General features: G+C 43.2%; 1 protein-coding gene across 1 annotated transcript in view; it reads right to left on the bottom strand.

Moving 5' to 3' along the window:
- Window positions 1–3,870, bottom strand: part of LOC122734259 (coronin-7-like) — a 114,796-nt gene extending 110,926 nt beyond the window's left edge. Inside the window, exon 1 of the mRNA XM_043974970.1 lies at window positions 3,674–3,870. Within this exon, the coding sequence (XP_043830905.1) occupies window positions 3,674–3,733 (60 nt within the window). The 5' untranslated portion in view covers window positions 3,734–3,870. The remainder of the gene's footprint in view (window positions 1–3,673) is intronic.
- Window positions 3,871–14,746: the final 10,876 nt, after the last annotated feature.

The raw sequence follows: 14,746 nt of genomic DNA, 5'->3' as shown, positions 1-14,746 counted from the left end.
AACCAGCCATGGAAATAGAAAAGGAATGACCAAATGGTGACAAGGAAATCCAGGAGAAAGCAGTGTCATCAAAATCACAGATGAGAAAGTACCAGGAAGGAGGAGGGTGGTCAAGAGTAATAAATGCCACAGCCAGATCAAAAAGGTTTATAAAGGGTCAGTGGATTTAACATTTAAGAAGTTTCCAAGGGGCAGCTAGGTAGCGCAGTGGATAGAGCATCGGCCCTGGAGTCACGAGTACCTGGGTTCAAATCCGGTCTCAGACACTTAACACTTACTAGCTGTGTGACCCTGGGCAAGTCACTTAACCCCAATTGCCTCACTAAAAAAAAAAAAAAAAAAGAAGAAGTTTCCAAGATCTTAGAGAAAACAGTTTTATGATAAGTTATGAGTTATGAGTGTGTGGTGAGGAAGTAGAATTAACCAGTGTAGCCTATTTTTGTTCTAGACTCAACAGTGACAGGGAAGAGAAAGTATGGGGAACAAGGTAGCAAGATCAAATGAAGACCGGATACCGGTGTTTTATGTGTTTATTTGTTTTAGGATGAGGGAGACCTGAGCATGTTTGCAGGCAGAGTGTAAGGAACCAGTACAAAGAGGAAGTTTGAAGATGAGAGATGAGGGCAGAATGACTGTTGGAGCAAGGTCCCAGAGCAGATTCAGGGAAGACGGAATCATGGACACAAAGAGAAAGCTTAATGTTGACAAGAAGACATCCCCTGAGACTAGAAGGAAGGGGAAGAGTTTAAGTATAGAGATAAAGAAGTGTTAAGGGGGGCAGCTAGGTGGTGCAGTGGATAAAGCACTAGCCCTGGATTCAGGAGGACCTGAGTTCAAATTGGGCTTCAGACACTTGACACTTACTAGCTGTGTGACCCTGGGCAAGTCACTTAACCCTCATTGCCCCTCAAAAAAAAAAAAGAAGTGTTAAGTTGAAAATGAGGGAAGATGAGAGGGTCCAGGACAGATGGCCTCAGTCTTCTCAGTAAATCTCTACCATTTAGCTCTGGTTCAAGCATCCGCATTTGCCTGTGCTGGACAGCTCTCTCTAAGTCCTGTCATGCCAATATCCAAAACTGAATTCAAATTTCCTACCTAAACTTCAAGTTCCTTACAACTTCCTTATTTCTCCTGACAATACCACAAACCACCCAGTTACCTAAGTTCAATGCCAATCTCACATCCTTTCACTTTCACTCTAATTAATGTCCTCATTATCTCTTACCTGTACTGTTGTTGTCTGGGAATGGAGATGACCTCATAATTTCTATTATATTTATATGTATACGTCATTGTCCTATTGGATAAGTTCCTTTAAGGACAGAGACTATCTTTTTTTTTTCCAAATTTGTACCTCCTACTTCACTAATACAGTATTCTGCAAATATGTTGATATATTTATCACGATGTGAGTATTCTCTCAGATGCAGCATGGTACAGTGGGAAAAAGCCCTGGATTTATAGTCAGAGGATCTGAGTTCAAATCTAAACATCACTGTGTGACCTTGGACAAATCACTTAACCTCTCTGGGCCTCAGTTTCCTCGTCTGTAAAATGAGGAAGCTTACATGGCTTTTTTTTTCTCTGTGTGTGAGGCAATTTTGGTTAAGTGACTTGCCCAGGGTCACACAGCTAGTAAGTGTCAAGTGTCTGAGGCTGGATTTGAACTGAGGTCTTCCTGATTCTAGGGCCGTTGCTCTATCCACTGTGCCACCTAGCTGCCCCCTACATGGCTTTTAATGTACCTTTCAGTTATAAATCTGTGGGCCCATGGGCCCTCTGATGGTGGAGATAACACCCATACTTCTTCACTCTATACAACTTATGTATTTCCATAAACAGAGCATATAGGCTCTCTGTCCACTGGTTATTGCTCACTCTCACAAAGTGACTGGCATACCTTTCTCTATGATCATATGCAGCTAGGTCCTGTTTAGAGCAAATAATGAATCTCCTAAAGAGGTCGCATGTATTTTAATTCACACTATTCAAAGTAATAATTAAGTATGGTTTCAGTCCAGTAGAAATATACAGTGCAAATTAAAATAATTTAACAACTCCATGGGGAATTTCTTATGTATACTAATTGGGACCTGGCTGTATATTTCTATTCATGGCACAAGCACTGTACCTACTGGTCCTTTAGTAAGGACACTGAAACCAGAATATCTTTGCGTATTAGTCACAGCAGAAAGGAAAAAAGTCAATACTTCCCAAGAGTAACCAGGTCTCCAGTACAAAATCTATTTAATGTTGCTGAGATGGCAGCTAGAACACCTGAGATCAGCAATTTCTCTGTTCAAACTGATCAAGATTCTACAGACGGCATTAAAAATTTCTTCCCCATTCTCTTCCTAGCCAGAAATGAAAAGCTTTAGCTCTAGAAGAAGAAAGACATATTGGAACCTTTCCAGGGAAGGTTAAGCAGCAAACTACTGTCAAGAGAAACCTCTAAGACTGGGAAGAGGTTATGCAAACATTAAGAGACAGAGCCAGCGGAAGCATGGGGAGCACAACCTCTGGCAGAGGACTTCACTTTTCAATTCAAACGACTCAGATATAGAGGCATTAGTGATTCGAAGAAGAGGACCATATTTCAAGATAGCAAACACCACAAAATCCCTCCAACTGAGATTCTCACTGCACTGGAGCAAAGCTGAATAAGGGGACAGGAGAATATGAAACTAAATTAAAAAATACACCAAGGTCTAAATTGAGGAAGCAAAACCGGAAGATAGTGATGGCTGTAAGGGAAGCTTGAGATCTTCCTCCACCCAACAAGGTGGGGGGAAGGGGGAGGGAAGGGCGGCAGATGGAGATCCTAAATCCATCCTTCTGTCACCTCTTGAACGTAATGCAGCATGATCTATTTTTGGTTTTAATCGCTCTTGGTTACCAAAGTTTTCTAGGATAAGAGACCTTGTAGGAACGACAGGTCAACAAAGCAAAAGTCAAAGCAACTCTTCTTTCTACCTCAAGCAACAGAGCTGGGTTTTTTTACAGTCAGAGGCTAATAAACTAAGGCTAGTCCAGCAGCCTGAAACCAGTCTTTGGGGTGGATAAAAATTGCCTATATTCACAGAGCACTTACAAACCGGTGCCCCTCCACCACCCGAAAAACAACAACCCTGTGATGGAGATAGTAAAAGTACAGTATTATCCTCACTTTAGAAATAGGAAAATAGCGACCCAGGGAAATACAGGCGCTGCTTGCCTGCTCTAGGTCAGGGCTTAAGCTTGTGATCGGACAGCTGGACTCTGGCCGGACCTCGGCGATGGGAGAGGAATGAGCTGAGAAGACAGTGCAATGAAAGAGGAGGGAAGGAAAGACAACAGGATGGGTCAGGTGCAGGAGAGGGACCTCAGGTGAGGTGGAGCCTTCCAGGGATGCAGGGGTGCCCAGCCCGCAGGAGAGGATGCTGGTCCTTCTCTAGAGGGCCCCACAAATCTTCCCCCTTCGAGGGGGGAGCCCCAGCCCCTAGCGCGCGAGGGGATGCAGGGAAACTGCCATAACAGGGTGGGGACGGGGAGGGAGGGAGACACCTGGGAACTGACTGGATCCTCTCTGTAAAACGAGAAGCCTCCGCATCTCGGCTCCCCTCAAACCCAGGACGCTCCGGGCTGGGCTCCGCACCCCCGGCCGCCCTCCCTCTTCCGGAGCGATGGGACTTACCTCCCTCCGAGGCGGCCGGGCCTCTGTGTGACGGAATTTGGACACCTTGAAGCGGTTCATAGCGCTGGCGGAGGCTGCGGCGGAGCCGGCTCTCAGGTGCACAGCGAGAAGCGGCGGAGGCGGCGGCAGCGACAGCGGCAACTCCAGATCCGAGGAAGCTACCTCCACCCCCACTCAGACCCCGCCGCACGCCGTTCGAGGCCACGCCCCCATCCTCCTTTCAGCCAATCCCCGCCTCCTTCGCTTCTCCGGACCACGCCTCCGGAGCCTCTTCTTCCGTACCGGCCTCGAGGGCTTGCCTCCTTACCAATCGTAACCCATCCGCCCCGTTAGGCCCCACCCCGATTCCATACTGAGTGGCGGGGCCCCCCGGCGGCGGCGGCGGAGAGCGGGGGGCGGAGGGAGAGAATCTGGGAAGAGGGTCACGTGCGGATGCTGCTCTGGGCCTCCGCCCTCGCCTCCGAGAGTGAGGAGGGGGACCGCTTGTCGGCTGTTCGGCGCGGTGGCATTTCTCCCGGAAGACGTGGCCGGTGCGACTTTCCTAGTGGATCTCTCGTTGAATCTAGTGACTTACAACCTCCGTTGGGTTAGACAAGTCCTAGTTGGGATCAAAGACAAAACAAAAACTACAAACTCCGATTCCCTGCCCTCTACGAGCTTACGCTCCACTGAGTAATACAGTAATAAGTAATACAGCCGTAGACAGCCAAGTCGATACTGCTTAATTCGGGGAGCACCAGAGCGGGGAAGAATAAAGACAGGCATCAAGCAGGGTGTAGTGGAAAGGTCTCGGGCTCTGCCAGACCTGGCATGAGCTGTGTGACCCTGGGAAGTCACAACCTCTCGGTGCGCAGTTCGCTCACCTGTCGAACGGCGGGATTGGGGCTCCTTGATCCCCAAGCCACCTTACTCCTTTAAATCTATAATTTTACCACCAGGAAAGACCTCGGATGAGCAGAGACTCAGCAGAAGCTAGGGATTCAACGAGGCAGAGGGAGAGTAGCCCAAATAACACTCCACCCCTAAACATTTCACCAAGCCAACGGTTCAGCTTCTCCATTGCTTACTGTCATTGAAGACCCCGAAGAGGCTATTGTACATTTACTCTACTGGGTACTGTAGGGGACGGAGGAGACGTGGAAATAAAATTAGAGTTCCACGACCTCGTGGAGCTTAGTTTAGTAATGATACCAAATTACTAAATACTTCGTTCACAAGAGTTCTGAGAGGTAGGGTGTAGAAAACATCCTCATTTTTACAGATAAGGAAACCAAGGCAAAAAGATTAAGTTATTTGGACAAAGCAATCCCTTTAATTCTCCCTAAATGATTCTCACTCCCAGATTAGGCTGTTCAACTGAGGCTGTTCGACCCCTTCTCTCTCCTAAAAAGCTTGCCTCTCTACTGCTTTGCACCCACCCTCTCAGCTGAGGGTCTTAATTTATACTCTACTGAAAAAATGGAGATCATTATCTGTGAGCTCCTTTTTCTCTTTAACTAAGTAAGGTCTGCCCTGCATCTCCAACAATCATTCTTGCCCATCTTCATCTTCTCCCGACTAGTTCCTTTTTGCTACCTGCATACATTTGCCCGTCCTTAAAAAACAAAACAAACTGCCCCCCAAAAAACTCCAAGCCTACCATACCAAATACTACAATCCCCTCAAGTTACCATCCCATAGCTCTCTTCTTTTTCTCAGCCAAACTTCTAGAAAAACCTTTCTATGCTCATTACCTTCACTTTCTCTGCTTGCTTCTTAGCCCTTTGAAATCAGGGTTCCAACTCAACTGAAACTATTCTCTCTGAAGTTACCAATAAGCCTTTCACTGTCAAATATGATGGTGTTTTCTTAATCTTCATACTTCCTGACTTCCCTGTAGCATTTGACACTATTGATCATCCTTTCCTCCTGTAATATATTTCTTTCCCTGTTCCTCAGTCTTAGTTATTTCCCCCCCTGTCTCTTTTGCTAGTTCATCATCCATATAAGGCCTCCTAACTTTAGTGTACCCCAAGGCTCTCTTTGACCTCTTTTCTTTCTTTTTTTTCTTTTTCTTTTTTTTTTTTTGTTGAGGCAATTGGGGTTAAATGACTTGCCCAGAGTCACACAGCTAGTAAGTGTTAAGTGTCTGAGGCCGTATTTGAACTCAGGCACTCCTGAATCCAGGGCCGGTGCTTTATCCACTGCACCACCTAGCTGCCCCAACCTCTTTTCTTTCTAGTCTCTCACTTGGTGACCTCATCAAATCCTGTGGGTTCAATTATTGCCTCTATACCAGTGACTTGAAGCTCTTCCATGAGCTTAAGTTGTTGGATTTTAGCTGCCTAAATTTTTAGCTGGACATTTGAAAGTGGATGTTGTTCTTCAGTTATTTCAGTATGTCCAAAACAGAGCTCTTTAACTTTCCCCCCAGATCCACACCTCTTCTGAACTTTCCCACTTATGATGAGAATAGCACTGTTTCTTTGGTCACCTAGGTTTGTAACCTCAACTCTTCACTTTCCTTAATTCACTTATTCACTTCCACAATATCTCTTGCACCTGTCCCCTTCCCTCTGGATTACTTATTCTTTCTACCTTAGTCTCTCCCAGTCCAAACTATATTCAGAGATGCTAAAGTGATTTGCCTACAGCTACTTGACTCAAATGTAGGAATTCTTTTTTTTTTTTTTTTTTTTGCAGGCAATGGGGGTTAAGTGACTTGCCCAGGGTCACACAGCTAGTAAGTGTCAAGTGTCTGAGGCCGGATTTGAACTCAGGTACTCCTGAATTCAGGGCCGGTGCTTTAACCACTGCGCCATCTAGCTGCCCCAGGAATTCTTAATTTGGGGTCCATGACCCCTTGATCTATGGATCATGTACTTGTAGGTCCATGAACTTGAATGAGGAAAGAAGTCACATCTTTATTTTCACTATCTCTAACTGAAATTGACTTCAATTATTGAAAAATATTTTGAGAAGAGTTCCATAGGCTTCATCAGATTGCCAAAGGTGTCAAGATATAAAAAAAAAAGTTTAAGAATCCTGGCTCTAGGGGCAGCTAGGTGGCACAGTGTAGAAAGCACTGGCCCTGGATTCAGGAGGACCTGAGTTCAAATTTAGCCTAAGACACTTGATGAATACTAGCTGTGTGACCTGGGGCAAGTCACTTAACTCTCATTGTCCCACCCCCCCCCAAAAAAAGAAGAAGAATCCTGGCTCTAATGGCTTTCTATTACCTTTAGGATCCAAGATACACTCTGTCTGGCTTTTAATGCCCTTCATAATCTGGTCCCAGTCCACCTTTCCAATTTTTTATTTATTACTTCCCTTCCTATATTCTTGTGGTCCAGTCAGACTGTCTTGCAGTTGCTCACACATAGCACTCCATCTCTTCTCTCTATACCTCTGTACTTGCTATCTTCCATGCTTAGAATTCACTCCCTCTTCACTGGTCCTTCTTTGAATCCCTTATTTCCTTCAAAATTCAGCTCAAGTGTTACCATATTCATAAATCCTTTCCTGATTCACCCCCCTTCTACTAGCTTCTAATGCTGTCCTTGCCAAATTCATCCAAGTTGCCAATATTGCCTCGAATTTGGTGTATTTTTCTATATGAACGTGTTGTCTCCCCTGCTAAAATGGAAGATCACAGAGGGCAAGGATCATTTCGTTTTTGTCTTTGTTTTCCCATCTTAACACTTTGTTGATGGATTGGGGTGGAGCTTGGTCTTTAACTCAGACATTTCTGACTTCCAATCCAATGTCATATAGTAAGTATAACAACATATTATAATTTCATAAGATGATCATAAAGGGCTATGGGATTAGATCAGAGTTAAATCACTTTCAGTTGGGGGGAGGGGTGGAGGTAGCATTTGAACTGGGTCACCTTTGACATTGGATATATTGACATTAGGCCTTATTGAGAAATCAGTAACAAATCACAGGCACAGAAAAAAATCAGTGACTTGTGATCTCATACATAAAACTTGGGAGACCTGGCATCTGGAATCCTGTGAATGTGTCCTACCCTAAACTGGCCTTCCAAAAAGGACTTCCTCTTGTTGCAGGACCCTCCTGGATTGTGCTTCAGGAATTGTCTTAGTGCCAGAAATGCACAGAAACAAACAGGACAGCTTTGAAAGTTAAAATTTATTACATACTTACATGGAAAAGCAATCTGTACATAATAGAGATTCCTGGTTTCACATACCCAAACAAAACACTGTTTTCTTGATTCCATGGCACTTGTTTTTTGCTAGGGAATGTTGAAACATGAATTCCAGTGAAACTAAAGAGACCACACTGGAAATGGGACTTTGATCCTGATGTAAAGAATGTGTGGTGAGGGATATGAGTATTTCCTAATGTGTTACTGCTAATTTCAACTTCAATTCAAGTATTTTTCTTTTTTCTTTTTTTGTGTGTTCAGGCAATGGGGGTTAAGTGACTTGCCCAGGGTCACACAGCTAGTAAGTGTCAAGTGTCTGAAGCCAGATTTGAACTCAGGTACTCCTGAATCCAGAGCTGGTGCTTTAACCACTGTGCCATCTAGCTGCCCCTAAAGTATTTTTCAATTAAAGCAGCAGCTAGTCAATCAAAAAGCTTAGTAGGTATTTTAAACTAATAGTCATGTGCCTGCTGGAGTTCAAGGTGAGGTCTGGATAGATCTAGGATAGCTAGGTGGCACAGTGTTGGACTTGGAAACAGTAAGACCTGATTTTGAATCCTGCCTGAATAAACACTAATTCTCTGACCTGCACATCATTTAACCTCATCTGTAAAATTAAGATAACAATTGCACCTACCTCAGAGGAGTATTATGAGAATCAAATGAGATAACAAGTAAAGGTATAACTTGTGGCAAACCTTTAAAAGTGCCAAATTCATTATAGATAGCTTAGTAGTTCTATTTAACTGAATTGAGAGACACAAAAATATATCCTGTTTTTTTTTTAGTATTGGGCCCAAATACACTCCATCACCCTTTCACCTTCCTTTATTCATCAAACATTTATTAAATGCCTGAGTCTTTATGGGCCTCATCTCCTACTGAGGTGGGGCTCCTTAAATCTGCCATGCCTGTTACCTTTAAGGTTAAAGGGGGACCACTCCCCTCCATTCCACAGTATCCATTGTCTAAGGAAGCAATAGAAGGGATCACGCCTATAATTGAGGCTTTGAAAAGCCAGGGTATTATTATTCCATGTCATCACTCTCCATGCAATACTCCCATTTTGCCAGTTAAAAAACCCAAGCCTGGGCCAGATGGTAAACCTGTTTATCATTTTGTGCAAGATCTTAGAGAGATTAACAATCATGTTATTCCTAGGCACCCTATAGTCCTGAATCCTGCCACGATAGTGTGTCCATTCCCTGTTGCTACATGCTTTACAGTGGTAGACCTCTGCTCTGCTTTTTTCTCCATACCAGTACATGAGGACTTCCAATATTTATTTGCTTTCACCTGGAAAAATACACAGTGGACCTGGACTAGACTCCCACAGGGATTTGTAGACAGTCCCACATTATTTTCCCAAATTTTACAGCAGGATCTAGCCTCCATTGCCTTCAAAGGCTCCATGTTAGTACAATATGTTGATGACTTACTTTTAGCCTCCCCTAATGCTGAAATTTGTCAGGAAGATAGCCATCACTTACTATTAGAGCTTCACAAGAGAGGCTACAAGGTGTCCAAGTCAAAAGTACAATGGTGTTTGCCCCAGGTAGAATATTTAGGGTTTATTCTGGCTGCTGGAACTTGCTCTGTCTCTTCTAAGTGAGTCCAGGCCATTCAACAACTTTCTGTCCCCACTACAAAGAAGCAGTTAAGAGCCATTCTGGGAGCAGCTGGGTATTGCAGACAATGGATACCCTCTTTTGGTGAAATTACTAAACCTCTCATAGCTCTAACAAAAAATTCTGTCCCAGAAACTTTACAGTTAGATCCCCAGCATCTCTCAGCCATAACAGAATTAAAACGGACTTTGCTATCAGCACCTGCCCTAGGACTCCCAGCAAGCCCTTCACTCTCTTTGTGCATGAACAAAGAGGGGTGGCTTCTGGAGTTCTGGATTGGGGCATAACCAACACCTCATAGCCTACTATTCAACCCAACTGGACCCTGTAGCATCTGGGGCACCACCTTGCCTTAGGGCAGTGACGGCCACAGCCCTTTTGGTAGAAAAAGCCTCTGATTTAGTCCTAGGTAACCCTCTAATTGTGCAATGCCCTCATGAAGTAGAGGCTCTCTTACTACATCACAGGACACAAGCCTTTTCAGATCAAAGGCTGGCTAGGTATCAAGTAACCCTGTTAGGCAATGAGAATATCACTCTAAAACGCTGCACAGTCCTTAACCCAGCAACACTACTCCTTAACAACACTCTTGGGGGAGCCATTGCATGACTGTGCTTCTTTAGTTGATATGGCTGAGAAACCCTGTGATGATATTTTTGATACACCTTTAGAAAACCCTGCTCTTGTACTCTATACAGATGGTTCTTCATTTATGAGAGAGGGGATCCGTTTCACTGGAGCTGCTGTAGTTTCTGATTATGACACTGTCTGGGCAGCTTCCCTGCCTTCCCATTTTAGTGTGCAGGCTGCTGAACTTGTGGCTCTTACACAAGCCTGTAATATAGCCAAAGGGAAGAGTGCCACCATTTTTACTGACTCAAAATATTGTTTTGGTATATGCCACTCGATTGGCATGCTTTGGCTACAAAGAGGTTTTTTGTTTTTTTTTTTTTTTAATCCTCGGGCAAAGTGTGGCTAGGTGGCGCAGTGGATAAAGCACCGGCCCTGGATTCAGGAGTACCTGAGTTCAAATCCGGCCTCAGACACTTGACACTTACTAGCTGTGTGACCCTGGGCAAGTCACTTAACCCCCATTGCCCTGCAAAAAAAAAAAAAATCCTCGGGCAAGGTTATTGCCAATGGGGACCTTATTAAGGACCTCCTAGATGCCCTGAAACTGCCCTCTGCCCTAGCCATTGTATATTGCCCTGCCCACACAGGGAATAGTGATCCTGTTTCAAAGGGAAATGCACGAGCTGATTCTGCAGCCAAGCTTGCAGCATTAGAAGCTCCTGAACATGTATTTAACCTCTCACCTTCTGAGGATGTTCCTTCCAACCTAACCTATGATGATTCTGAAGTAGAAAGGTGGAAAAAGAGATTTAAGGCCAAACAGATCAACAGAGTCTGGATGTCTTTGGAGGGAAAACCACTTCTCCCCTGGAAGTTCTATCACCAGGTATGTCTCTCTATTCACAGAAAAGGTCATTTTGGCACACAATGCATTGTGGACTCTATTAAGAGGACCTGGATAGCAACAGGTGTGACTAACACACCATCTCGAATCTGCTCGAGCTGCTCCACATGCCAATCTTATAATCAGCATGCTTTCAAGGCCAAAGCTTATGGAGGATGTCCTCTAGCATATACACCCTTTGAGCACTTGCAAATTGACTATATTACAATGCCAAAAGCAGGACGTTATAAATTTTGCCTTGTTATAGTTGACCAACTCACTTAGTGGGTGGAGGCATTTCCTAGCCCCCGAGCCACAGCTGCCTTTGTTGCCAAGACTCTTCTTCTTCTTTTTTTTTTTTTTTTTGGTGAGGCAATTGGGGTTAAGTGACTTGCCCAGGGTCACACAGCTAGTAAGTGTTAAGTGTCTGAGGTCGGATTTGAACTCAGGTCCTCCTGAATCCAGGGCCAGTGCTCTATCCACTGCGTCACCTAGCTGCCCGCCAAGACTCTTCTTAAAGAGATAGTTTCTCACTTTGACCCACCAGCCTGCATTGATTCTGACAAAGGCACACATTTTACTGATTTGGTCTTATCCCAAATCTACTCTTTCTTGAGAGTAACTCCAAAATTCCATACGCCCTACCACCCACAAAGTTCAGTACAGGTTGAACATATGAATAAAGAGCTTAAGAGTATGATTGGCAAATTATATACTGAAACCCATTTGAAATGGCCTGATGTTCTACCATTGGCATTATTCTATCTACGCAGTAGACCAAGAGGAGAACTTCATATATCTCCTTATGAAATGCTTTTTGGTCACCCTCCTATCCAAGCTAAAACTTTCAACATTAATCTTTACCACAAATAATTTTTACCACACTATTAAAGAGTGATTAACACTGTGCTAAGTGCTGGGGGGAGATATAAAGACAAAGAAGAAACATTCACTTCCCTCAGGAAGTTTTTTGTTTAGTAAGGGTTATAAAATATGAGTACTAAATTAGTCTGGTTCTGAACCTCATGGACCAAAACCACATATCTACATTCTATTTCTAAGTCCTAGGTTTACTGATAATGTTCAAACTTGGTGGTACACACATATCTAAGAATGAATTTTTGTTAAAATCACATTTCAATGTAATGGAATTTATTGTGCTGTAAGAAATGATGAGCAGGAGGAGTTCAGAGAAACCTGGAAGGACTTGCATGAACTGATGATGAGAGAGATGAGCAGAACCAGAAGAACACTGTACACAGTATCATCAACATTATGTGTTGATCAACTGTGATAGACTAGATTCTTCTCACCATTACAACGGTACAAGAAAGTTCTAAGAAACTCATGATGGAAAAGGCTTTCCAAATCCAGGAAAAAAAGAAAAAAGAGGAACTGTAGAATAGGGATGCTGATTGGATCATGCTATCTCTTTTGTTTTTGGTGCTGTTGTTTTTCTTTTTTGAGGTTTTTCCTTTTTGCTCTGATTCTTCTCGTATAACATGACTGATGCAGAAATGTGTTTGATGTTAATGTATATGTATAACCTATATCAGATTACCTGCTGTCTAGGGGAGGGGGGAAGGGAGGGAGAAAAATTTGAAATTGGAAATCTTATATAAATAAATGTTGAAAACTATCTCTACATATAACTGCAAAATAATAAAATACTTTTATTTAACTATCTCTACATGTAACTGCAAAATAATAAAATACTTTTTATTTAAAAATCACATTTCGGGGGGCAGCTAGATGGCGCAGTGGTAAAGCACTGGCCCTGGATTCAGGAGTACCTGAGTTCAAATCTGGCCTCAGACACTTGACACTTACTAGCTGTGTGACCCTGGGCAAGTCACTTAACCCTCACTGCCCTGCAAAAAAACAAAAACAAAAACAAAAATCACATTTCAAAATGGGGAAAATGAGGGGTTGATTATTGTATATCAGTTTACAAATAACAGAAATCTTCAATTATCCTCTAACTGCACAATAATGTACCTTGCATTTATACTGACAACTCTTCCCTTCACTGAATTTCACTTTTTTCATCCTTATATTTGGATAATGCTTTATAATTTCCAAAGTACGTTTACATACAGTATCTCATTTGAGTCTTAGAACTGTGAGAAAATAATGGTTTTGAGAATCCCAGAGGCCCGCCCCCCCACTTGAGGGCCTACCTACCTGACCTCTTTTAAGACCAGCCCAGAGTCAGTCAAGTTGGACCTTGGACTGTAAATAGAGACAACAGAGATTAAAACCACACCTAGGGGCAGCTAGGTGGTGCAGAGAATAGAGCACCGGCCCTGGATTCAGGAGGACCTGGGTTCAAATCCGGCCTCAGACACTTAACACTTACTAGCTATGTGACCCTGGGCAAGTCACTTGACCCCAATTGCCCAGAAAAAACAAAAAACAAAAACACACCTACCTGAAAGCCTTTCCTCCCAGAGGGTCTGTCTTCTGGACTGTGACCCCAGCATGTACTGCTTATGGACCACCCTCAAGTCCAGTAAACCAATAGATTTGAATGATGCTAGCCAATTAGCTTGGAGCAGTGTGTAAGGGCCACCTCTCCTCTAGACCGAAGGGAGCTTACACTCTCTCAGTCTTGGTTGGCCTGGAATGCTGGAAGAGGCAGCCACAAGGCCCACTCTCCCCTCTATCCTAGGTATCTAGGGCTTCTAAACTTTCGGAGCCATGTGCTCTCTCTTTACTAACATTTAATATGATTTAATAAATGCTGAATGCCCCAAACTAATGCTAAAGCCTCTAATTATAAGTAGCAATATATTAATAACCCCAGATAAGTTCCCTAAAACTTGGGACAGATAGGCACCTCCATATAATTTCAAACGACACAGAACAACCCTATGAGGTGGCCAAAAGTAGCTTTGGCCCTGAGATGTTAATGGATGTGCTCAGTTGTAGGACCTGATGTAAAATCAGGACTTCTAAGTCCAGAGCAATAACTAATCCAACATAATCCTCAGGTCTATCCTGACCAAAAGCCTTGGTTTCTATTGATACATGAAGTTTCTTAAAGGGCCACTTCAGGAAACTATCAGAACTTTGCTCATTTGAGGTGTGGCATCATTGCCCCAGCCACACCTCAAATGACTCTATACTTTAGAGTTATGCTCTTGATGTATGCAAAGTGGCTATATCCAGGAGTAGACCATAGACCGTTTGGAGATTTGCCAGGAGGGGTGGGCTAGGTTGAGGAGAGATGGGGAAGTATTAAGAAAGAAGGTAGTCAGAATCCACAATTTGAGAAATCCTCAACCAAATATCACTTTTTTCTTTTTTTTTAAATAAAAGTATTTTATTATTTTCCAGTTACATGTAGATATAGTTTTCAACATTTCTGCATTAGTCATGTTATAAGAGAAGAATCAGAGCAAAAAGGAAAAACCTCAAAAAAGGAAAACAACAGCATCAAAACCAAAAGAAATAGTATGGTTCAATCAGCATCCATATTCCACAGTTGTTTTTTTTCTGGATTTGGAGAGCTTTTTCCATCATGAGTCCTTTGGAACTTTCTTGTACCATTGTATTGGTGAGAAGAACCTAGTCTATCACAGTTGATCAACACATAATGTTGATGATACTGTATCACTCCTTCTTAAGTGAATTTCTCAAGGACTTGGACTGAGCACTCCTCTTTGCTCCCTGTGCTGTTGGAGAACTAAGGTAATTTCATAAACAGAGCTACAAAGATGAGTACCAGATGCATTGTTCATCTTTTTTCCCATTCTTCTTCTTCTTCTTCTTCTTCTTCTTCTTCTTCCTCTTCTTCTTCTTTTTGTGGGGCAATAAGGATTAAGTGACTTGCC

The sequence above is a fragment of the Dromiciops gliroides genome, chromosome 1 (assembly GCF_019393635.1).
Source record: "Dromiciops gliroides isolate mDroGli1 chromosome 1, mDroGli1.pri, whole genome shotgun sequence".
Taxonomy (NCBI): Eukaryota; Metazoa; Chordata; class Mammalia; order Microbiotheria; family Microbiotheriidae; genus Dromiciops; species Dromiciops gliroides.
This window is presented reverse-complemented; position numbering and strand designations above follow the sequence as displayed.